The sequence below is a fragment of the Aquarana catesbeiana genome, linkage group LG04, assembly GCF_042186555.1.
Source record: "Aquarana catesbeiana isolate 2022-GZ linkage group LG04, ASM4218655v1, whole genome shotgun sequence".
NCBI classification, from domain to species: Eukaryota; Metazoa; Chordata; class Amphibia; order Anura; family Ranidae; genus Aquarana; species Aquarana catesbeiana.
The window spans coordinates 60,709,445-60,736,291 of record NC_133327.1 but is presented as its reverse complement, the minus strand read 5'-3'; the positions used below and the strand labels follow the sequence as shown (position 1 = coordinate 60,736,291).

At 42.4% G+C, this 26,847-nt stretch overlaps 1 protein-coding gene across 2 annotated transcripts in view; it reads left to right on the top strand.

The window, feature by feature from the left end:
- Nucleotides 1-26,847, top strand: part of LOC141139289 (24-hydroxycholesterol 7-alpha-hydroxylase-like) — a 224,264-nt gene that overhangs the window by 83,225 nt on the left and 114,192 nt on the right. For both annotated transcript variants that reach the window (XM_073625254.1, XM_073625253.1), the window contains 2 exons: nt 3,883-3,976; nt 20,641-20,736. In XM_073625254.1, the coding sequence (XP_073481355.1) occupies nt 3,883-3,976; nt 20,641-20,736 (190 nt within the window). The remainder of the gene's footprint in view (nt 1-3,882; nt 3,977-20,640; nt 20,737-26,847) is intronic.

Genomic DNA, 26,847 nt, shown 5'->3' with positions numbered 1-26,847 from the left:
CCCGGGGGGTTACCTTGCGGGCGCGCTCCCAAGTCCAGCATTCGGCATCCATAGACGCTGAATGTAGGACACGGCCCTGCCCCCCGCACCATTGGATTTGATTGACAGCAGCAGGAGCTATCAGTCTATCCAATCAAGAGCCGAGAACCCCGGGCAGAAGAAGAGAGTGTCTCCGCCGTGGAAAATTCCAGGGCTCAGGTGAGTAAAATGGGGGGGCCGGTCACTAGAAGACATTTTTTTCACCTTAATGCATCCCACAAGGGTTTACAACCCGTTTAAACTTCTTTTACAAGAAATTTACAATTTTGTTAACCATATACAAAAGTATTTTAACCAAGACTCATTTTTAAATAAAATTAAATTTAAAATTAATTTATGGTTCAACACATACTATAACTAATCCAATTCTAAGACTTTGAAGTCAGTTTTGTGAGATATAACAAGATATGTATCTCTCTTGGGTTAAAAGCTTAACAAATTCATACTGCAGTTAGAATTCAATTCACTCCAAAACTGAACAATTTTGATTGGGTTAGTTAGGCATATGCTCAAACAACTTCAATTAGCCAAAAGGTAAAAATAAAAACATTAATACTTTACCATGGCTTAAGACTCTTGTTTTGAGAAGTATCAATTGGATGTCTAAAGGGCTTCTTTGACCCTCATTACTACATCTCTGTGCTTTGTTTTTCTCCTCTTGTCTCTCCGTTTCAAGATCTCCTTCTGTCTCCTCAAGATTCTCTCCGCCTTTCTTGAGACCCCCACTGTCATCTGTAACCAGTCTCTATATCCCGCTAAAATAGGGTGTGGAAATGTCTTTCACGTCATGAGTGACATAAAACACACATCATTTCCTGGATAACCCTTATAGGAAAAATTGTAGTTTCCTTTATTCACCATTGGCCAAAGGGGGCAGTATTGTATAAAAATTTGACTTTATTTAATACTTGAATAACCTCTTGACTTTAGCTTTAAAAAACACAATAAACTATCCAAAACTATATCAGACTAATGTCAACCTCTCAAGACATAGTGGCGATTTCTAAGATCTATTACTTTAAGAAAATATACACTAATTACCTTAGCTTTAAATTCCTTGAACTAGGTAATGTGGAATTTAACCCTGTGTATTATTTCACAAGTACAGTTTCTATACTGTTAAACTTTTAATAGGATTCCATATTTGTAATCCTTATTCTGATAATATATATGCATTAATGGGTTTTATGAATATCTAAACAATACATTATGAATATATTATGAAAGAAAAATTATTATTAAAATACATAAACTAATATACAGTAAAACCTTGGATTGTGAGCATAATTCGTTCCAGAAACATGCTTGTAATTCAAAGCACTTGTATATCAAAGCAAATTTCCCCATAAGAAATAATTTACTATTTATTCATAAGTCCTTCAGTTTAAAGTCCATGTAAAAAGATTATAGCAATGTGATAGGTTTTGTAACCATAAAATGACCATCCACAAATGGCAGCCTCCACAAGGGGATTGGAAGCAAACTCCAGCAGGAGCTACAGAGTATAAAGGAGAAGAGAGGAGCCTCTAAGTGTAGCAATATTGTTAAATTTAATGAAGGTAAAACATTTAGCAACTCACATGGTTGATGATTAACCCCTTCCCGCCGAGCATACACATATATGCGATCTCAGCTTTCAGGGGTTATACTCGGTACCGTGTCTTAGAGCGTGCGGTCTGGTATTTCAGGGATAACAGCTCGGCTGTTACACCAGAGGAGCGAGAGTGTATGTTCCACGCCTTCTGCCGCTTTTACTGTGCCTCCCGTCCCACCGGGAGACCCGGTCCGCGATCCGGCACTTCCGCCTGCTAGAGAGAGACTGGCACGAAGCTGGAAACGGCTTAGTTCCAGTCTTCTCTCTGTAAACACGGAAGTGATGTAACTTCTGGTTTACTCGGCTGCCAATTGCGCCGTTTAAAAAAAATAACAGTTTTCAGAATCACCGTTTTTAGCTGAAGTGTAAAGGAAGGATTTGGGGTCTTTTAGACCCTCGATCTCTCCATAAAGAGTACCTGTCATCACTTAATACTGTCACAAAGGATGTTTACATTTCTTGTGACAGCAATAAAAGTGTTAAATTTTTTTTTTTAAAGTAACAAAAACATTGAATAAAAATAAATAAAAGAAATTCTAAAACACCCCAAAAAAAATTTTAAGCGCCCCCGGCGCACAAGCTCGCGCAGCAAAGAAAACGCACATGTAAGTCGCGCCCGCATATGTAAATGATGTTTGAATCACACATGTGAGGTATCACCACGATCGTCCGAGTGAGAGCAATAATTCTAGTACAGGACCTCCTCTGTAACTCTAACCTGGTAACTGTCTTTTTTTTTTTTTTTTTTAAAGCACCGCCTATGGAGATTTTTAGGTACCATACTTTGTCCCCATTCCACGAGTGTGCGCAATTTCAAAGCATGACATTTTGGCTGTCTATTTACTCGGCGTAACATCATCTTTCACATTATACAAAAAAAATTGGGCTAACTTTACTGTTTTGTTTTTTTTAATTCATGAAAGTGTCTTTTTTCCTTAAAAAATTGCATTTGAAAGACCGCTGCTCAAATACATTGTGACATAAAATATTGCAACGATTGCCATTTTATTCTCTAGATTCTCTGCTAAAATATATATATATATATATATATATATATATATATATATAATGTTTGTAGGTTCTAAGTAATTTTCTAGCAAAAAATACAGATTTTAACTTGCAAGCAACAAATGTCAAAAATAGGCTTAGTCATGAAAGGGTTAAGAGAGGCACATCTAAATAAGCAGGCATCCGGGGTAAAGCTGTCCACATAGACCATCCCCCACAACGCCGGCTCTCACCGCTCTCAGTCTGCAATCATGACCCGGAAGACTACCCCGCAGTAGAGCGATTGAACCACTCGTGGAGCGCAGCGTGCAAGGGATGACGTTGACAGATAATCCAATCGTTCTAAACACGGTGACGTAAAACACGTACGTCGGGACTATAAATGGGGCAGTAGCCAATAGCTTTTGTCTCTGAATTTATTCTGAGCATGCGTGGCACTTTGTGCATCGGATTTGTGTACACACGATCGGAATTTCCGACAACGGATTTTGTTGTCGGAAAATTTTATAGCCTGCTCTCAAACTTTGTGTGGCGGAAATTCCGATGGAAAATGTGTGATGGAGCCCACACACGGTCGGAATTTCTAATGCCTTGTACGTGTGTACAGGGCATTAGAGGCGCCTCTCTTCTCTTTTATACTCAGTTGTGACGTGACGCTACTTGTATATCAAGACAAAGTTTGTTAGAAAAATGTTTGCTTGTCTTGCAAAACGCTCTCAAGCCAAGTTACTTTCAAACCAAGGTTTTACTGTATGTAAAATCATTCACTTAATCATGCATATAATTACTTCAATATAATGTTCTTATATATTGGGGATTATTGTTAATATGATTGCTTACGCAGTACATAATACAATATATTTCAAAAACACAGTTTATGAACAGATCTCTATTCCCTCTCTCAATCATAAACAGAGAAAAAAAAATGTGTGTATGTTCAGTGATATTCGAGACCTAACCCACATTTTTCTTGGTCAGTTCCTTATCTGATGTGTCCGAGTCTCTTAATTTACAACTCAGGCTGATATGCAAGGAGCCTAGAGTCTCTTACAAACCCTCTTGTGAGGGTTTCTTGGTTTCAAAGAGAATGAAGTTAACCTCTTAAAAAAAATGAAAGCAAAATGGCTTTTGTCATGTTCCCAAAATATATAAAAAATTTATATAATGCAAAGGCCTTAGGAATTAATTATTTTTAACCCCAATAGTCCTGACAATCTGATCTCTCCTATTCTGTCTTTCAGAGACTGGTCTGTGTCCAAACAGTGGCTGCTAAAGATGTTTAAAAACATTGTACTCAAAGAAGAAGAAAGTAAACCATCTGAAGACAGTGCAAAGGTAGATTTCTCCTCACTTCCTGTTCCTTTGGGTACATGAAGTAAATGGAAATCATTCCAATGGGGAACCAACATGTGTATTTGGACGACACTGTATGAAACATTTATTAGATTAGGATGATTTTATTTTATTTTTTTGGTAGTGCTAAGTAGATATTAATGATGTGCAGTGTACCTTAAATTTTTTTCTTTCAATCAGTTTGCTTACATTTTGTTGGGTTATATCAGGGGTCTCCAAACTATGGCTCGTGGGTCACATCCAGCCCACTACAGGTCATTGGCAAATCCTCAAACTGCACAGATTGAAGATTAAGGTCAGCACAGGCTGCTTATGCTCTTCACTTCAGTCCCCTCCCTAACCCGCCAGCGTCATAGTAACCAATGACATACTTGCACAAGTATTCATGAGGGGATAAAAATGTCTCTGTTCAGACCTACTCCGCCTCCCAGATCTGGCACTGCTGCCACATAGCTACAGCCATGCTTACAGTGGTAAGGGTAACTCTGACAGAGACCCTGATGGAAGTGGGGATTGATCTGATGGGGACACTGATATAAGTGGGCTCTCTTTTGGACACTGATGTAAGGAGTTCTCTGATGGGGACCCAGAGGTAAGGGGGGAATATACTGTAAATGGGGGAGGGGGGGTTTTGATTAGGACATGAAAATAAGGGGGACTCTGATACAGACCCTGATGTAAGGGGTCTCTGATAGGAACCCTGATGTAAGGGAAGACCGTGATGTAAAGGGGGAGGGAGACTCTGATTAGGACTTTGAAATAAGAGGGACTCTGATGGAGACACTGAAGGAAAGGGGCACTCTGACAGGGACCCTGATGTAATGAGGAGTCTGATAGGGACCCTGATGTAATAGGGGACTGCTGCAAAGAGTATCTGGCAGTGTAGGGTTTCTTATAGAGAAAGGTCTCTAATGGAGTCATCTGGAATTGGTATTCTAATATGTTACATAAAGTCTAATACACTTGGGTCCAAAAAGATTTTACAACTGAATTGTCTCACCATATATGCCTGATTATACCATGTGACAAGTATTCTCTAAAGCAGATTACAGGGTTTGGCAGCTTTTTTAATTCTGTGTGCCAGCAACACCTACTTTGTACACTTCAAATAAAGTTTGTACAGCGAAAATAAAAGGAGCTGTGTGCCATGCACCGAATCGCAAACCAAATTGCCCCCATTCTTGTGTGAATTTGCCCTTCTTTCTGCCATCTACTGGACATTCTTCTCCACTGCAGCTAGACCAAGGACCAACTTTCACACCTAGCCAAGTTAGTTGACTTTAAAGTAAAGCTGGACATACATCATACAATTTTCTTATTCAATTTTCTTTAGATTTACTTTCAAGTATGTAGTGCAAGGGCCTGCCTGATTGCATACAAATTGAAAGAGTTTAGGTTTGACCTCATATTATATGGTTCAGGTAAAGCTAAAGGAAGGTTGTTCAAGAAAATTGTATAATGTATGGCTAGCCTAAGGCCAGTGCTTTAAGCATATACTTCATTAGCAGGTTCTGTTGACAAGCATTGTGTCTTCATTGTTCTGAATTTCTTCTGTATTTACCCCTGTTCGAACCTGTTTATACACTGTAAAAAATATTGTGCTGGGTCTACTCAAAAAAATTGAGGCAACTATTTGCATCAGCTTTTTAAGTACTGTCAACTAATCTTATTTTTGTCTGACTCATTAGCCTTTTCATGTTTTCAACTTAGTTGATTTAAGTAAAGCCAACTAAATTTTTTTCAATTTATAGACCATTGTGTTTTAAGTTAGGAACACATACCTTAACTTGTATGGAACTATATTTTTAAGTAACGTCAAATCAATATTTCCAGTTTGTAGACCATAGGTTCAAGTAAAGCCAACTCCATTTTTCCAGCTTCTAGAAAAGATTAAGTTGGGAACACATACATTAACTTATTTATTTCAAGTACTTATACAACCCCTGGCAAAAATTATGGAATCACCAGTCCCTGAGGATGTTCCTTCAGTTGTAAAAAAAAAAGCAGATCACAGACATGTCCAAAAACTAAAGGTATTTCAAATGGCAACTTTCTGGCTTTAAGAAACACTAAAAGAAATCAAGAAAAATAATTGTGGTGGCCAGTAACAGTTAGATTTATAGAACAAGCACAGGGAATAAATTATGGAATCACTCAACTCTGAGGAAAAAATTATGGAATCATGAAAAACATCACTAGTACTTTGTTGCACCACCTCTGGCTTTTCTAACTGCTTGCAGTCTCTGAGGCATTGACTTAATGAGTGATAAACAGTACTCTTCATCAATCTGGCTCCAGCCTTCTCTGATTGCTGTTGCCAAATCATCTTTGCAGGTTGGAGCCTTGTCATGGACCATTTTCTTTAACTTCCACCACAGATTTTCAATTGGATCGAGATCCGGACTGTTTGCAGGCCATGACATTGACCTTATGTGTCTTTCTTCATGGAATTTTTTCACAGTTTTTGGTCTATGGCATCATCTTGATAAATGATTTCATCATCCCCAAACATCCTTTCAATAGATGGGATAAGAAAAGTGTCCAAAATTTCAATGTAAACCTGTGCATTTATTGAAGATTTAATGACAGCCATCTCCCCAGTGCCTTTACCTGACATGCAGCCCCATATCATAATTGACTGTGGAAGTTTGCATGTTTTCTTCAGACAGTCGTCTGCATAAATCTCATTGGAACGGCACCAAACAAAAGTTCCAGCATCATCACCTTGCCCAATGCAGATTCGAGATTCATCACTGAATATGACTTTCATCCAATCATCCACAGTCCACGATTGCCTTTCCTTAGCCCATTGTAACCTTGTTTTTTTGTGTTTAGGTGTTAGAGATGGCTTTCTTTTAGCTTTTCTGTATGTAAATCCCATTTCCTTTAGGCGGTTTCTTACAGTTCGGTCACAGATGTTGACTCCAGTTTCCTCCCATTTGTTCCTCATTTGTTTTGTTGTACATTTTCTGTTTTCAAGGCATATTGCTTTAAGTTTTCTGTCTTGACGCTTTGATGTCTTCCTTGGTCTACCAGTATGCTTGCCTTTAACCACCTTCCCATGTTTTTTGTATTTGGTCCATGTTTTAGACACAGCCGACTGTGAACAACCGACATCTTGTGCAACACTGCGTGATGATTTACCCTCTTTACCTACATACTAACAAGCACATTTAATCTGATGCAGGTGTTAGCGTTTGTAATGAAAATTTACAGGGTGATTCCATAAATTTTTCCTCAGAATTGAGTGATTCCATCATTTATTCCCTGTGCTTGTTCTATAAATCTAACTGTTACTGGCCACCACAATTATTTTTCTTGATTTCTTTTAGTGTTTCTTAAAGCCAGAAAGTTGCCATTTGAAATGCCTTTCGTTTTTGGCCATGTCTGTGATCTGCTTTTTTTCTACAACAATAAACAACTGAAGGAACATCCTCAGGGACTGGTGATTCCATAATTTTTGCCAGGGGTTATATAGCATCGTCAATTTATTGAGCACTTTACATATACATTCACATCAGTCCCTTCCCTTAAGAAGCTTTCAATCGAACATCCCTGAACTCACATTCATACATACACATATTAGGGCCAATTTACACAGGAACCAATTACCCTACCAGCATGTCTTTGGAGTGTGGGAGGAAACCTACACAGGCACAGGGTAGAACATGCATGTTATTAACTTGCAACTTACTACTTACTTTTAAGTTGGTAAAACTTATTTTACAAATATATTTGATATATGTTTGAAGGTTTTTATATAAAAATTATACAGTAATTTGGTTTTTATTAAAAGGAATAGTCTCTTGAAACAGGCTTTCAAAGCAAATTAACATTTATTGTTTATAAAGTGTTACAAATGTAATATTATTAAAGCAGCATCAAATGTAATTATAAACATTAAAAAAGAAAGAAATGCCTCTTTCTCAGCTAACAAATCAGACTGAAACACATGTATGTAGATGTATATGTGTAAAGAACATAGAATACAGAATGTATTAACTTTTTTTTTTAAGCTTTTTGGGAAAGTAATTTGCACTTTAACCATTTCAGAAGGATTTGACCCCTTAATGACCAGGCCATTTCTTGAGATACGGCACTGCGTCGCTTTAACTAACAATTGTGCGGTTGTGCGACGCTGTACCCAAACAAAATTGAACTTCCTTTTTTCCCACAAATAGAGCTTTCTTTTGGTGGTATTTGATCACCTCTTCGATTTTTATTTTTGGCACTATAAACAAAAAAAGACTGACAATTTTGAAAAAATATATTTTTTTTACTTTCTGCTATAATATATATCCAAAAAATATATAAAAAACAAATGTATTCATCACTTTAGGCCGATATATATTCTTCTACATATTTTTGGTAAAAAAAATTGCAATAGGTGTATGTTGATTGGTTTGCGCAAAAGTTATCGCATCTATGAGATAGATTTTAGATATGTGCATTCATTTTCGTCCGAATGCATTTTCGTCTGAATTTTGGGTATTTTCGTTATCATTTTAACAAACGATAACAAACGTGCAGGATCTGAAAACCGAAAGATCCGACATAAACAAATGCTTTATTTTCGTTTTGACAACTGTTCGATATAGATAGGAGATTCGACATGATGCTGACAATAGTGATATGTGTCCATCGAACCTGTGGTCGAATGTGCCTAACCTTAGCTCTATTAGTTCAAGATTATTCAACCTAGAGAGAAAACATTCAACATAGAGAGAAAAAATTCGACATTATAGAGACAATAGCAAAAAAGGTTGAATGTGCCTAACCTAACTCTATTAGTCCAAGATTATTCGACATAGAGAGAAAAGATTTGACAAAGTAGTCGCCGCAAGCGGACATTTATGGTCAAAAGCTCCGCCCATAGGCTATAGAAGAATTCTAATGTTGGTTGACTAGTAATAATAATTAATAAATATAATTATTACTAGTGTCATACAACATTAGAATTCTACTATAGCTTGTAGGCGGAACATTTGACCGGAAATGTACAATTGCGGCGTCGTACAGTTTAGCTGCTGCGTTGAATCTTCTTAGAACATTCGACAGACACCATAAGCCTTCAATGACAGATTCGACCTTAATTATTTCGCATTTTTTAACGAAACAAAATGAATAAAAACAAATTTCGGAGTAACTAAATAAATTTATTTTACGGACGAAAACGAAATTCCGAAACGAAATATTTCAGTGTGCACATGTCTAATAGATTGAGGGACTTTTTTTTATTGTTTTTACTGGTAATGGCGGCAATCTGCAATTTTAACGGGACTGCGACATTGCGACGGACAAACCTGACCCCAAATATTTTTGGGGACCAGTGACATAATTAAAAATGCACTTATCAATAAATGACACTGGCAGGGAAGGGGTTAACACTAGGGTGCAATTAAGTGGTTCCCTGGGTGTGTTATAACTGTAGGGGGGTTGGGCTACCAGGGACATGACAGAGATAGCTTTTCCTGATCTCTGGGAACAATACATCTGACATGTCATCTGGCAAAACGTGAATCGACCATGTTTACATAGGCAGATCCCCGTTCTGCCTCTTTATACTGCGATCGTGGGTCGCAGGCGGACATAGGGTCCGATGGACCCGTGTGCACGCTCCCGTGGTACGCAGCAGGCACGCGCCCGTTATCTCCTGTGCAAAGACAAAAAAAACGAGAGTCGCCCTGGGACTTTAAATGAGGTGGTCACAGTTAGCCACTGAGTAACAAGAGTAATAGCAATATAAATGTTTATTAAAATGAATGTACATACATGAATTATACAGCATATTAGCTCAGCCAATGGATTTGCAAATAATAAAGAGAATAAATAAAATTGATACAAACATTATACAATGCAGTATATACAAATGCACGCATCAGAAAACCCGTGCAATTCCTAAACATCCACTTCTTTCGCATGGAGTCAATACGCTCAGAGGTTTCCACCCTAAAAGGGGGAGAACTTCTAGCTTCAATAGACATCAAAGATGCGTATCTGCATGTGCCTATATTTCCCGCTCACCAGAGGTTCCGGAACGACGCCACTTTCAATTTGTGGCTCTACCCTTCGGTCTAGCTACCGCATCCAAGGTATTTACAAAGATTCTGGCCCCGCTCCTGGCAAGACTAAGGGCCCAGGGCATAACGGTAACATCTTATCTGGATGACTTGCTACTGATAGATCAGTCGGTGGCACGCTTGAACCAGAGTGTGCTCAGCACAGTCAAATATCTAGACCTGGACTGGGTTCTCAACCTAGAGAAATCTTCCTTGCAGCCAGTAGAAAGGCTGGTGTACCTGGGTTTGGTCATAGACTCAGCCCAGAAAAGAGTATTTCTCCCCCAGTCAAAGGTCAACTCTATAAGAGACCTGGTCCAGGTAGTCAAACCAAGGAAAACTCCTTCCATTCGCCTTTGCATCAGGTTATTAGGGAAGATGGTAGCCTCATTCGAGGCTGTTCCTTATGCCCAGTTTCATTCAAGGCCGTTGCAAAACAGCATTCTGTCTGCTTGGAACAAAAGGATCCAAGCCTTGGACTTGCCAATATATCTGGCACCAGAGGTGCGCTGGAGCCTCAGTTGGTGGTTAGCAACCAAGAATTTGCAGAAGGGAAAATCCTTCATCCCAGTTGCCTGGAAGGTTGTGACAACGGATGCCAGCCTTTTGGGCTGGGGAGCAGTCCTAGAAGAGGCTACGGTCCAAGGGAAATGGTCCGAATCTGAAAAAACCTTGCCCATCAATTTCCTAGAGCAGCGCTTAAAATTTAAAGTCTAGACCTACTAGCCAGGCAAAAACCTTACTTTCCACCAGTTGCCCCACCAAATCTTGCCCAGGTCCATCCCCCAACCCCACCCCTTAAAGCTTATAAAAAAAAGAAATGCTGCTCTGTAAGTCTCCGTGCTTTCAGGGTACTACCGCCCCACTAAACAGTGTTGGGTGCTGGCTGTGCACAAGGTTAAGGAAATAGAAAAGTCCTGGACTGCCGCACTCCATAAAAAAGCATCTTTATTGAACGTAGATAAAATCCAAAATCGCAGACAAATGACAAAAGTGGACACAACAGGGATCAAATCGTTAACGCGTTTCACATCCAAAGATGCTTACTCATAGCTGATTTGAGAAAAAAACAAAAGTGTATATATAAAAAAAAGGGGAAGGGAAAAAGTGAAACATCCAATCCGTAACAACAGGCAATTAAATGGACACACCTGATGCACAATTGGAGCTAGATTCCTAAAAGACAAATGTGGTGCACATAATGGTTCAACATGGTATGACACAATGTATCGAAAAACAGATGGCATTGATAAAATGAGCCAAAATTAAATTTACAAAAATGTAACTATAAATAACCTATTATGATGCATCTATAAATAGGAATATAGCAAAAAGACAACAAAAATGCATGTTAGTCTGAGACATATCAGATATTAATTGCAGCACAGAAAAGGGGGGAAAAGGATAGCAAGAGGAAGAATGTATGTGATACGAAAAGTAAAAACCACATATTTCAAACACTGCCTATACTATACTGATCCCATGGATATTTCATGTGAATAACACCGAAACATTTTCATATGGCTCATAGAAACAATCATGCATACCAGAGAAAAAATATGGTGATTTAAATAAAAATAAATATAAAGTGATATTATATATAAAAATATATGTGTATTGAAAATATTCCGTCCAGAGAATTTTTTGTCTTAAATACACTGTCATTTCTAGGTTGCTATACAAAATAGCGTTTATATCTTTTAAAACAATTATTCATGGAAAAGATACCAATGACAAGTGTGCAAAAAGCCGGTCCTCTGGCTCAATAATGATAAACCATGATCAACTCAGCCTAATAAAAGAAAAACTGAAAAAAACTGCAATTAATATCTGATATGTCTCAGAATAACATGCATTTTTGTTGTCTTTTTGCTATATTCCTATTTATAGATGCATCATAATAGGTTATTTATAGTTACATTTTTGTAAATTTAATTTTGGCTCATTTTATCAATGCCATCTGTTTTTCTATACATTGTGTCATACCATGTTGAACCATTATGTGCACCACATTTGTCTTTTAGGAATCTAGCTACAATTGTGTATCAGGTGTGTCTATTTAATTGCCTGTTGTTACGGATTGGATGTTTCACTTTTTCCCTTCCCCCTTTTTTTATATATACACTTTTGTTTTTTTCTCAAATCAGCTATGAGTAAGCATCTTTGGATGTGAAACGTGTTAGCGATTTGATCCCCGTTGTGTCCACTTTTGTCATTTGTCTGTGATTTTGGATTTTATCTACGTTCAATAAAGATGCTTTTTTTATGGAGTGTGGCAGTCCAGGACTTTTCTATTCCCTTAAAGCTTATGAAATTACATTTTTCTTTAGAATAAAGAGCCAAAAATATAAAAAACTGCAATTATAACATAGCTTTATCATGTCAATTTAAACATAACAGTAATAGCAATAGGGTCAAAATATCAAGTTTTACAGCTTTAAACCTGTAGTAAACATTTCGTATTTTTTTTTTTTTTATCTCCAGCATCTTTTAAAAGAGACTTTAGTTTACAGAAGTATAGCCTAAGAAAAAGTGCTTATTTTGATGCAAAAAAACAGGGAATAATAGTTACTGTAAACATGTTGTATTTTTTTTATCTCCAGCAGAGACCTTAGAGAAGTGTTGCATTAAGAAAAAACAAAAAAGGGCTTCTTTTCATGGCCAAAAAACATGGCATAAAACAACAATAGTAAACATTTTGTATTTTTTATCTCCAGCCTCTTATTAAAAGAGAGCTTATAGAAGTAGTTCATTAAGAAAAAACAAAAAAGTGCTTATTTAGATGCCAAAAAACATAACAATAGTAAACATTTTAACAAAGATGTGCTATTATAGCAGCCGTGGTTTGTGTTGTACAGCAGGACCAAGACTTGAGTAATAACCTTTTTCTGATGCAAAATACCACTTCAATGGCTGTGTGTGGCTTGCAATCTATTTAATTAAGAAGAAAAAAATGATTCTTTGGATGCCAAAAAGCAGTAGGAAGCCAGTTTCACATCAAGATTTGCTATGGTTTTCGTTGTACAGCAGGACCAACCCTTGTGTAACGTCCCCTTTCTGATGAAAAATACCACTTACAGTATCAATGGCTGTGTTTGGATGGTAATCTTTAAGTGAAGGCCCATTAAAGGCAATCATCAAAAGATCATCCAAAGTCTCCAGTGTCAGTAATGAACGATAGCCTGTCTTTATTCTATTTTGGTAGCTAAAGTCACGTTCACATGAGGCGGTTGTTGGGGGTAGTACGGCACAGAAATTGACCAGAGGGAGTATGGTGCTGAATCTTTCTGCTGATTCAATCTTTTCAGAGTTTCATTAAAAGAGAGTCCATTTTGAATGGAGAGTTTTAGGCCAGCCCACTCTACTTATAACAGGTCAATTTTGTCTTCTAACTGATTATCAAAAATATGTTTTGCAATTCTGTGCAACTCAGTCAATCCAAAGTTGAGGATGTGTGCTTTGTCTGGCCATGACAGGCTGTTAAATATATTGAAAGATTGTACAATATCTGCGGAGACTGAGGAAAGCCTCAAAATTAAATATCTTTCTGCTGGCCAATACAGATTGGCGTATAGACTGAAATTCTCTTTCAACAGCTTCAAGGTTGGTCAGCTGCAGCCCATGTAGTTTTCCATCTTCTGTAAACTTACTAAGAAATTCAAGCTTGTTTTTTCCTATTCCATCAGAAAGATCCTGAAGAGTTTTAACTGCATGTTCTAGTTTTTCTTCCCTGACAGATCATAAGTTCCTTGTTCTGAAGACCCTCTGACAAAGGTTTCAGCTTGCTATAAAAATCGAATAGGAAATGCAAAAGTTTCACAAACTCAAGCTGTTTCAGGTCTTTCAGGATGCCTTTAACTTTAGCAGATTCAGATGATCCCTCAGTTGATATCTGCTCAAAATTGCTCACCCCTGTCTTCCAGTTTTAAAGAAAAGCACGCAAGGCCTCAACTTTGCTGCATAACCAGCACACTGTGTGTACATCTTTAATTTTCAAGATTTCCTCACTCAAAGTGTTTTCGAGATCTTTAAGTTCCAGAAGGCGTTTGGCTGAGCAATGATAATATTTAAAAACACGCCGCACCACCTCATCGAACGTTTGTAGGTATGGCATTTCCCTGCAAACATCCAAAATTGCAAGCTGCAAGCGATGAGCCACACAATGTATGCTGATTATCTGTGGCAGACTTCTTTCATCTGGACTGCTAAACCTGACTTGTGGCCAAAAGCATGCTTGCAGCCCCATCCGTTCCCAAGCCTGCAACCCATGAAGAGCCTCTCTAATTAAGATGCAAATTATCAAAAAAGGCAGTCAATCCTTTGAAATAACCTTGGGCTGTAGCATTTTCTAGCGCAAATGTACCCAAAAAATATTCTTTGACGTCTCCTTCTAAAACATAACGGACATAAATGTTTGCATGTTCGGTGTAGGTTCGATCTGTAAATCCGTCAATCATGATGCCAACAAAAGGTGACTTTTTAATGTTTGCCACAAGACTTTCTCTGATTATTCCTGCAATGAAATGAATGAATTGTTTGCACTGAACATTGCTTCCATATTTCTGCAGAACTGGCACATCTAGTTTGGCACTCAATGTTAATAAATCAGGGAAATCTCAAAATGGCTTTTTACAATTAGCTATGTACAGGGCTTTTTTTCTCGGAGAATAGGTGCAGGAACTCCCCCCATTTGAGTCACCTCTTGTCTCTGCACCTACCTACCTCTGACCACGTCCCTTGATTCAACCCCCTAACCACCTACCAGTACTGCCCCTTTTAGAGAATATAGAACCAAGTACCATTTTGTGGTGCTAAATCATTTGTATGGAACATGTTAATGATAAAAAGAAAAGCAGTAAAATAGATCCTCTGCAGCCAGGAATAGAATACCAGCAACAGATCCCCACACAACAATAGACTCCCCCAGCAACAATGGATTCCACCCCAACAACAATAGATTCCCTGCAGCAACAGTGAACCACCCACAACAAAATATCACACCCAGTAACAAAATATCCACCCAAGCAACATTAGACCCCCCCCCAGCAGCAACAACAGATCTCCCAGCAGCCAGTAAAAATAGACCTCTCCCTCAACAGTAGATCCCTTCCAGCAACATAAGACCCCCCCAGCAGCAACATATTCCCCATCAGCAACAATAGACCCTCACACAAAATCAGATCCCCACCAGTGAAAATAGATCCCCAGCAGCCAACATCAATAGACCCTCCAGCACACCCCACACCCCATGCTATTACATACATTCAGTGCTGGAGGTGCCGGGACTGCGTTCCCCTGCCTTCCCGCTGAAAAAAAGCCCTGGCTATGTAATAAGCAATGTTAAACATGTGTGTCATGTGCTAAAAAAATTGCAGTGTCTATTTTTCTGATACACATAGCTAAAGGTCTTTCTTCAGAGTTGTCTCTAGCCTTTGCCTTATCAGTATTCTCATTGTGTTTATTACATTTGTCATGCCATACAAAAGTTTCCCTTTTAAATAGAGCTTTAACGCCATTTGTCCATTTTTCATCTGAAATTTGGGGGAAACGACTGCAAACTTTACATATCCAGTTGTATCATTTTCCTTGGAGTAAGCAAGCCATGAAAACTGATCCAGCCAATGTGCACTAAAACAGCGTTTTTTTTGCGGTCTTTCCAGCATCGCCATCATTTGTCTTTTTAGTTATTACGGCAGTGGAAGTTTTTAGCAAACTACAACTGGCAACTGAATTAGCTATTGATTCATTCTCTTTCTATAGGGTTTGACTGAGACTCCACAATAGTAGGACATTCTTTTTCTTTAAAAAAAAAGCTTAATTTGCTCTGTTTCATGTTGCAGTGTAAACAAGGAGACAAAAAAATAAGGAAAAACTCACAGTTTAGATTAACGGCAGTTCAGATTGAAGGCTCCTCTGGTGGCTCGGTGTGTCTGCTGGCTGGGCTGCCTTTCAGGAGCCTGTCTCTGTAGGGCGGAGCAAGGCTGCTTGCTTGGTGGGTCTGTCAATGCATTACAATCGTGAGGGACCAATGGTGACTTCTTCAGCACTTGGGTCCCTATGCATAGTCAGCTACCAATTTTATTTAAATTTTTTTTTTTTTTTTAATGAAATTTGTAGCTGATTGTGTATAGGTGTGCTGTGCTTTGTTTTATTTATTTTTTACTTTTTGAAATATTCAGAGAGCAGCACTAAAATGGCGTTGTTGGCAGAGGCGTAACTAGGGGGCGTAGTGGGGTCCACAAAAGATCTCGGGCTAGAGCCCATAGCAGAGAAGTAAAGAAAGTCATACACTTGGGCGGGCATACACATGTATTAAAAAATACATGTGTGTGTATGATAGATCCCCCACGTACATCAGTGTCCCCAAAGAGCCTCCCCTTACATCAGTGTTCCCAGAGAGCCTCCCCTTACATCAGTGTTCCCAGAGAGCCTCCCCTTACATCAGTGTCCCCAGAGAGCCTCCCCTTACAACAGTGTCCCCAGAGAGCCTCCCCTTACATCAGTGTCCCCAGAGAGCCTCCCCTTACATCAATGTCCCCAGAGAGCCTCCCCTTACATCAGTGTCCCCAGAGAGCCTTCCCTTACATCAGTGTCCCCAGAGAGCCTCCCCTTACATCAGTGTCCCCAGAGAGCCTCCCCTTACATCAGTGTCCCCAGAGAGCCTTCCCTTACATCAGTGTCCCCAGAAAGCCTCCCCTTACATCAATTTCCCCAGAAAGCCTCCCCTTACATCAGGGTCCCTAGAAAGCCTCCTCTTACATCAGTGTCCCCAGAGAGCCTCCCTACTTACATCAGGGTCCCCAGAGCCCCCCTTCTTACATCAGGGTCCCCAGAGCCCCCCTTATTACATCAGGGTCCCCAGAGAGCCCTTCCTTACATCAGGGTCCCCAGAGGACCCCCTAAATAAGTGTCTCCAGAGGGCCCCCCTCTTACATCAGTGTCCCCAGAGGGCCCCCTCTTACATCAGTGTCCCCAGAGGGCCCCCCTCTTACATCAGTGTCCCCAGAGGGCCCCCTCTTACATCAGTGTCCCCAGAGGGCCCCCCTCTCACATCAGTGTCACCAGGTCATTTACTTTAAGCTGGCGGGTGCAGGGATGTGCACTGTTGGCAGGCCTCTCCTTCACGTGTCCCGAACGGCGGTGGAGAGTGGACCTCTCCTCGTGTACCCCACGGCGGTGGAGAGCGGACCTCTCCTCGTGTCTCCCTCAGCGGAGGAGAGCGGACCTCTCCTGCACCTGTCCCCTAAGCGGCGCTGCCAGTGTAATGGCTATGCCGAAGAAGAAACCAGAAGTCTGAAACCAGAAATCGGCTTCAAAATGAGGCTTGCGCGCGAGTGGAATGCAAATCGATCCCCGGGGCCTGGGGATCACATTGCAAGCCATCCGCTCTGTGCTTGCCAGAAAGGAATTTACCCTCGCATTTGGCGAGCGGGCGAGCGGAATTTTCAAGCCCTATCCTAGAGATCTGGGCAGTACGTTTGGCCCTGTGGGCCTGGCCGCACAGGTTATAAGATTGTCCTGTCAGAATGCAATCCGACAATGCCACAGCAGTGGCTTATATCAATCACCAAGGGGTCACCAGAAGTCTCGCCGTCCAAAGGGAGGTGAACCATATTCTGGTTTGGGCAGAGAAGCATGTACCCTGCCTATCGGCGGTCTTCATTCTGGGAGTAGAGAATTGGCAGGCGGATTATTTAAGCCGCCAGAAGTTGTTCCCAGGGAAATGGTCTCTCCATCCCGACATCTTTCTGGCCATATGCCAAAAGTGGGGTACCCCAGATGTGGATCTATTGGCCTCCAGGTTCAACAAGAAATTCGAAAGCGTTGTGTCAAGGACAAGGGACCCACTTGCATGCAGGACGGATGCATTAGTAATCCCTTGGGATCAGTTTTCACTGATCTATGCATTCCCTCCGGTTCAGCTTCTACCGCGACTTCTTTGCAGGATCAAGGAGAAAAGAATACCAGTGGTCCTCATAGCCCCAGCATGGCCCAGAAGACCCTGGTATACAAAGATCGTGAAAAAGGCAGTAGGAGGCCCATGGGTCCTTCCGCTGCGTCCAGACCTGCTCTTGCAGGGTCCAGTATTCCATCCTTCCTTACAGAGCCTAAATTTGACAGTTTGGCTGTTGAAACCTACGTCCTAAAGAGTCGGGGGCTCTCAGGTTCAGTCCTCTCCACTCTGGTTAATGCTAGGAAGCTGGCCTCCAGGCTTATTTATTACAGAATCTGGAAGGCATATGTTTCCTGGTGTGAATTCAAGGGTTGGCACCATCGGAAATATATCATTGGTAGAATTCTTGCCTTGTACAGTTGGGGATGGAGATGAAGCTGGCCTTGAGTACCATCAAGGGTCAGGTCTCCGCTTAATCAGTGTTTTTTCCAAAGGCCGCTTGCCTCACATTCCTTGGTGTGGGCTTTTATTCAAGGGGTAATGCCCTTGAATCCACCAGTTAAATCTCCCCTTGTGCCCATGGGATTTGAATTTAGTTGTGCCTGTGTTACAAAGGCAGCCCTTTGAACCAATACGTCACATTCCCTTGGTCCTTTTGACAAGGAAATTGTTTTTTCTGGTTGCTATATCCTCTGCTAGAAGGGTATCAGAATTGGCAGCTTTTTGTTGTAAAGAGCCATATTTAATTATCCACGGGGACAGAGTAGTGTTGTGTCCTCACCCAACCTTTCTGCCTAAAGTGGTGTCAGGGTTCCATCTGAACCAGGATGTTGCCCTGCCTTCCTTTTTTCCAGAACCGCGCTCTGCGGAAGAAAAATTATTGTACTTTCTTGATGTAGTGAGAGCAATCAAGGTCTATCTGAAAGTGACGGCTCAGATATGGAAAACTGATGTTTTGTTTGTGCTGCCAGAAGGGCCAGGCAGCGTCAAAATCTACTATCTCTAAGTGGATTTGACAAGTTATTGTTCAGGCTTATGATTTGAAGAGGAAGGTTCCTCCTTTTCATGTGAGAGCGCACTCTACCAGAGCAGTAAGTGCTTCATGGGCGGTGCATCACCAGGCCTCTATGACTCAGATCTGCAAGGCCGCAACTTGGTCTTTGATCCATACATTCACTAGATTCTATCAGGTGGATGTGAGAGGGCATGACGATGCCGCCTTTGGGCGTAGTGTGCTGCGGGCAGCAGTATAGGTCCTCACGTCTGATGGCGGTCTGCCTTGATCTGTGTCTCCCTCCCCTCAACTTAGCATTGCTCTGGGACATCTTATTTAGTTATTAAGGCTCTGTGTCCCGTGATGTACGAGAAAGAAAATAGGATTTTTATAACAGCTTACCTGTAAAATCCTTTTCTTGGAGTATATCACGGGACACAGAGAGGTCCCTCCCCTCTTGTTGGGATACTTATTGCTTTGCTACGAAAACTGAGGTACTCCCTGTATGGGAGGGGTTATATAGAGGGGAACTTCCTGTCTTGGGTGTGCCAGTCTCCAATCACCTGAAGGTGAAATATAACCCATTTAGTTATTATTAAGGCTTTGTGTGATGTACTCCAAGGAAAGGATTTTACAGGTAAGCTGTTATAAAAATCCTATTTTTTGTGGCACAAAATTGTTTTTAAGCTTAACAGCTGGCGGTCCCTCACCCTGCATCTTGGTTGCGTTCTGCAGAATGCAGGAAGCGCAAACTTTGCGTGCGCACAAGTGAGTTGTCTCAATAGGTGTATACAATGGGCGTATGTCCATTTATTATAAATATATTAATCAGCAAATAAAATAAATATTTTGGATGGTATGTTAAGCATCATTTAAAGCATGTGAGCGATAATTTTTTCAATGTTCATTCTTACCTTTCAATAGCATTGCATGACTTTGTAGTGATATGGAAAAATTCTTGTCACTGGTGGCGCTCTTTTGTCCTGATGGGCCTCAAACGTATGGGAACTGCCTTGTGCAGGCTTTCAAAGTTCCAAAAGATGTCAAATTCTTTAAAATATACAACATCAAAACTCGTGCGGTTGCACGTTTGGCAAACATGCGTCCTGCAATTTCAGTCAAATGAAAAGATCATTTTTTTAAGTAAATGTAACTCAATTAGAATATGGAAATGCATATATTATAATATCAATATTATACATTATTTTCATAAATGTAAAAGGTGTGTTTTAAGAACTAATGAAAATTAAGTAAAGTACTTAAAACATCAAAGTAAATTAATTAACATTTATTTTTATGTTGAAAATTATAACATTTTTATGTTAAAATTTCAGGCCAACAGAACCATTTTTATCAGTGTACCATCCGTCTGAAATCTCCATTTATAAGCCATTGCTTGTGCACTAGGAGTCTGTTTAGTGCCTGTTTGTCTGCACCATCCCATGCTAAACACCTGCTTGTCTGTGCTACTTTCTCTACTATTGTAGGCCATTGCTCAGACCAAAGTTCTGTGGATCTGCAAGTGCTGTTGCACTTAATCTGCTTTTTCCAGATTTGCTACAGACAATGAATAAAATTGGAGCTGTCAATGAAATGGGTGCAGACCAGCTCAGAGGGATTAGACACTGCATTGACATTTTATATTATCCTGGTGAAACTTTTTTTAAATAAATTCATATGATTTCTTGATCTTTTACAGACCATTCTACATCATCTGCTGGACACTCTGAAGGGAAATTCCCCACATAACTTCAGTCTATTACTGCTCTGGGCATCACAGGCCAACGCCAACCCTGTAAGGGCATCTACATAAATTGTCTCAGCCAAAGTACCATTGTAGAGAAGGAGGATTTGTTTTTTTGTTGTTTTTAGCTTGGTGGTGACCTTTTGCATTTGTACATTTGCTTCTAAAAAGAAAAGTCTTTAAGAGGACCTGATCTGTAGAAGTTTTGCCCAAAAGAAGGCAGACAGAGTGCAAAGGACTAGTCATTATTAATGCCTGGGGTCTCCCTACAGCCGATCTTTCCCCATTACTGACATACCATGCCTTGTTCAGTACTGTGTCCCTATGTAGAGGTAGCCATCTTGGCATCCTTATGTCAGAACTGCCCCACTGATGACTGGTGATCTAATAACTAATGGCTGAAAACTCAAGAATCACCAGGGAAGAGGGGGAGAAACTACAATTCCATATCATGACTGAAGCAGACTGCACTAGAGATCCTCAGGTACAGCTTCCCCTCCATTAAAGAGAACAATGAGCAGCACAGTAGTGACTATTATTCCGAGGCAGCTCTGCATTAGATGATCTCAAACTGCAAATATACAGCTATGAGAATGAAGACACAGGAATGCCTAACCATGGGAAGTGCGCTTCAAGGAATCCAAAACAAAAAGTACATTTTACAGGGCACAGCTGAGGTGCAGTTATCGTTTTTAGATTTTCTTAGGTGTAGCACACTCTAGTTTGTGCTTCTAGAAGAGTAGTGTAGGTAAAAGCATAGCTTGGCTCTAGGATTAAACCTGAGTCAACTAATTGGGTCAGGGTTATTAGAGGCCAGAGCTGGATGACTCAGCCTGGCAGCTCCCCCTGTTTCTGGGACATTGGAAAATGTTCTAGAGCTAGTGAAGGGGCTGCTATGAATATTTATGGGACCTCAGCCAATCCCCAGAAGTGAGCTGGCAGGGGACAGAGAAATTCCCATAGACATTGACCATGCCAGCAGGGGGAGTCGGGTGGAAGATGGAGTGCTGAGGAGAGGCTGTTGTTGGCCCTTGATGGACACTGTGCCGGGGAGGGGTTTTACCTCAGGCTGGAGCTCGGGAATGCTGGCCATAGGAGGCAACTGGAGGGATTCATGCCGAAAGAGGCAGCGGGAAAGAGCAAGCAGAGACTGTGAGTAACATCAGCACAGTATAGGCTAATAGACTACTGACGTCTGAATCAGTACGCCAACTTTGCGGCGCCGAACCAATTCCTAAAAGTAGTTTCTGCACTACTTTTGGCGACTTCGGGGGCGATTTTAATAGACATTTGTGCATGAACCTGCACAGATGTCTCGCAAATCGCCCCTGAAGTCGGACTGAAATACCGGTTTGAAATCGTGCTAGTTCAGCTGAGCATGCACGATTTCAAACCCGCTTTCAGTGTTAACCTAGGCTTAGTCTTCATCCTTGCCCTGGGGAATCTCCATGGAAGTGTGCCAGTCAGGGAGGACGACTGGGGAAGTGTGCCAGTCAGGGAAGACTGGGGAAGTGTGCCAGTCAAGGAGGACTGGGGAAGTATGCCAGTCAGGGAGGACTGGGGAAGAAAGCAGCCAGGTGGGCTGGTGTCTTCTGCGACAGTAGAACTGGGCTCAGGGTATACAAGAAGGCAGAAGGATATGCTGTTCACTCCATATTGTACCACTTTATCCACAAAGGGACAGGATATTCCCAGCCTGTAATGGGCAGTTGCTGAATTAACACAAAAGACTGTTAGTTCCCCTGGAGTGACCAGGAGGAGCTGCATATATGAACCAAGTTTGTGCAGGAGGAAGGAAATAAAGAACTTTGTGTAAATAAGGAGGGAGTTGTCCCCTTGTTCGTAGTTCTGGACATTTTTCAAGTTGGGTATCCCATAAATTCTCCACCCCATCTAAGTTATCAACCCCTAATAAAACAACAATGACAAGCCAAGGACTGTTTTTCTGTGTTGGAGTTCATGAAGGAAATGCTGTGTGCCTGGCTGTGTAGCAGTGGGGAATCCTAACTAAGCAGTTCCTACGTGGGGTGTGCTACATGTCTAAATAGAAAATCTTTACCAGAGAGGGAAAGAATTAGACCCCCTGTCTAATTTTTAGTTCTGTCCTCATTTCTCGTCCTGCTGACAATATTTTACTAGACAGGAAGTGGGGAGAACTCTCCAACAACAGATATAAAAAAAAAACCTTTCTTAGTAGAGTAGAGGATGGCTAGAACCTCTTTTTTGTGGTCTGGGTCCCTGCTGCAGATTTTCTTTGACTTTCTGACTGGTAAAACTGGTGTCAGCAGGACAGGAAGTAAGAAGAAATCTCTCTCTAATGGAAAGATAGCTAGATAGCAGTAAAAACCAGCCAAGGGATCTAATCCATTTCCACTCTATCCAACATTTAAAACATTTTTACCCCTTTCGTCTTTCAGGACAGCCACCTTTGAGAGACCTCGGCTCCTCTGTTCTCAGGAAACACTGCCTCCATCAGAGCTTTAAGCCACTCATCCCCTCCAGCCTGTCAGTTTTTCGGTGTTTCCTCTGACGGGTGAACACTGCTAGGTACCAGGGCCCTTTCAGCTGGGGAGGCTGAGGCTGGTGTTGTCCTGGAAGGGAGAGACAGAGGTCTCTCAGGCATGACAACTGGGCTGGGGAGCCCAGTACCTGGGAGTACTGTATCGCACCCTGTCCTCCCTTGGGGAAGGTGGAGGCCAGGGTGCTCGCTTTCCGCTGCCTGGGGAAGGTGATGGCAGAAGTATCCGAGTCTCCCTCGCTCTGTGGCCGCCAGCATGGAGCTCAAAGTCTGGGCCAGATGGCGGGTGATGTCAGTTCTGGCGGGGGCGGGCACTGCCGTTTGACCTGCGGCTTCTGGTTTGGGCCGTGGGACGTAAAGTGAGCTGCGTGACGGCTGGTGTGGGCTCCATATCAGCTGTAGTGACAGCAAGAGGAGCAGCTTAAGGCTGACCACGTTCTTATCTGGCCTGGAGGGATGTCAGAGACTGATGGTTCCCGATCTGCGCCGGGTGACGCTGGCACCAGCCACTCTAAAGTAAGAGGAACCCTGGAGTGGTGTTCCCTTACCATTTTCCCATCTAGCTCCACGGGTGAACCCCCCCCTCTTTGGTGGTCAGAGGGGAGGAGATGTATTTCTGGGACCCTGGTGGTGGGCGGTCCTGGAGGGATGCACTCCTGGTGTCAGTTTCTATGTTGCTCTGGCAGATTCTAATGGCTGTGTCGGGGGGATCTTTTTTGTCGTTACAGAAATCCACAGAAAAATCCCCACACAGCTCCAAGAGGCAGCGCCCATCATGTAGGACTACTATGGGGGATTCCTGGCCCAAGGCTCTGTGTAGGGAATGCATAGAAGATTTAGGTAAGAAACATTCTGCAGAGCAGGGTATAGATTTGGCAATGTCCATTAAGGAGCTTTCCAGCACCTTCCAGTCTTTTAAATCACTTGCAAGTTTTCAGCCCCCGCAAACCCCGGCTAATCCTCCGCCAGCGCAGCAAGACATCGAACCCGGTCCGCCGGTGTGTCCCTCCACCAGTGGAGGGTTACCTGGAGGCACCAGAGAGGCATTAGAGGAAGATCCTGACAGTGCATCCTCAGACTCTATAGGGGAGTCAGACGTAGAGAAGGGGGATGGTGAATCCACCAGAATCCTGCGTTATAAGCTTTCCCTGGAGGAAGTAGAGGAGCTCTTGGGAGCCATCCACACCACTCTGGGGATCCAGGAAGAGAAGAAGTCGCTGTCACTCCATGACCAAATGTATGAAGGTCTTGGAGAACAGAAGAGGAGGGTCTTTGCAGTCCATGAAGTCCTGTTGGAAGCCATCAAAGAATGGCGAGACCCAGAGTGGAAGCCTTTCTTTCCCAGGGCCCTAAAACGCAGATTCCCCTTTTGCGGAGGATGAAGTGACAGTCTGGAATAAATCACCTAGGCTGGATGCAGCCTTTTCTCAGGTGTCCAGAAAAATGGATTTGGCCTTTGAGGATATAGGGGTGTTAGCAGACCCCATTGACAAAAGGATGAACTCCCTCCTCAAGAAGACTTGGGATTCGTCGCTAGGAAATATTAAGCCTGCCATGGCAGTCACAGTGGTGGCTCACAACATGGAGCACTGGCTGATGCACATAAAATCACATATCGAGGCTGGAACCGCAAAGGAAATGATTCTCTCCTCTTTTCCTATGCTTTTAAAGGAGGTAACGTACGTTGCGGATGCCTCGGCAGAGTCGGTTCGCATGTCCGCTAGGTCCTCTCTCCTTGCCATTTCGGCCAGAAGAGCTTTCGTGCTAAAAACCTGGCAGGTGGACAATGTGTCCAAAGTAAAACTTTGCAGAATCCCCTTCATGGGGGATTACTGTTTGGTCCAGATTTGGAGGCTGTCCATGATCGGACAGCCGACAAAAAGAAGGCTTTTCCCCTTAAGAGGAAATTGGGGGAACAGTCTAAGAAGAAACCTCGCCCACAAAAGAAGTTTGGGTTTCTGAGGGCAGAGGTTCAGAAAAATGGTTGGACCAACAAGGGCAGAGGGCGCGGGGGGAACGTTTTTTCACCCTCCTGAACAGTCCCAAAAGACCCAATGACAGGTCAACCCCGGTGGGAGGAAGACTGGGGGCTTTCCTCCCACAGTGGGAGTCGGTCACCTCCAATCAATTCATCCTAGGAATTGTAAGGAGGGGGTACAGACTGGAATTTTCAAGCCCCCCCACAGGCTTCTCGTTACAGATCTGCCAAGGTGTGCAGAAAAAGTGGCAGCTCTACTTTCTTCCCTGGAAGAACTGGAACAGCAGGAAGTAGTATTACAGGTTCCACCTGGGGAGATAGGCAAAGGGTTCTACTCCCACGTCTTTGTGGTACAGAAGCCCTCAGGGAAGTTCAGGCTCATTTTGAACCTGAAAACTCTCAATCGATCAATCACCTACACTGCTTCCTCTGGACTGCTACATGGTGTCCATAGACTTAAGGGACGCCTACCTGCACATTCTGATTGCAGAGAGCAGTCAGAGGTTCTTCAGACTTGCAGTAAGGTCCGGGAGGAGACCGTCCATCTACAGTTCCGGGTACTCCCCTTTGCCTATCCTCTTCCCCCTGCATATTCACCAAAGTCATGGTGGAGACACTGGCTTTCCTGCAACTTCGAGGAACACCTAGGATGCCTCTTAAACTTGGAGAAGTCCAACCTAGTCCCATCCCAGAGGGTTACCTTCCTATTTTACATCCTGGACTCAACCCAGCGGAGGGTCTTTCTCCCCCAAGAAAAAATTCAGAAAATGGACAGGGCTTTGGCAGTTCTGCAGAGCAATCACCAAGTCTCAATAAGGCAGGCCATGTCAGCTTTAGGTCTGCTGACGGCTGCCCTCCCAGCAGGATTACATTTCCGCCCTATGCAGTGATTCATACTAGGAATTTGGGACCACACTCAGAGGTCTTTGGACCCGACAGTTCTTATACCAGTACGGGTAAAGAGATCCCTGTGGTGGTGGAGAAAGGCAGCAAATCTATCCCAGGGTCTGGAATTGGTGCTGCCAGTGTCCAGGATCATCACAACAGACGCAAGCGGCACTGGTTGGGGAGCATAGTATGGTGCAGGGTTTCTGGAGAGTCGAAGACGCAGGGAGGCCCTCGAACAGGAGGGAGCTAAAGTCCATTTCACTGTCCCTCAAATCCTTTCAGCAGGAGTTCCAGGGACATCACTTTCAGGTCCGCTTGGACAACTCCTCAGCGGTTGCCTACATCAACTGACAGGGGGGCACCAGGAACAGTGCCCTGTGGGCTCTGACGTAAACAATATTCAGCTGGGCTAAAGTCAGTGTTTTCCCTGTCAGCGGTACACCTAAAGGGGGGTTTTAACCAGCTGGCAGACTTCCTCAGCAGGAGGACGCTGAGGGAGAGCGACTGGGTCCTGAGTCAGGACACTTACAGGATGATTACCCAAAACTGGGGGGCCCCATGTGTGGACCTTTTTACTTCAAGGTAGAACGCAAAAACTCCCAACTTCTCTCAGAACCGGTGTGACGGGGCAATAGGTGTGGACGCGCTCTCTCAGAGCTGGCGTTTTACCAAGTGCTATGCCCTCCCCCTCCTGCACTGTTGCCCGCAGTCTTGAGGAAATTCCAGACAGAGGACACGACCCTGATCCTGATAGCTCCACACTGGCCCAGGAGGCCAT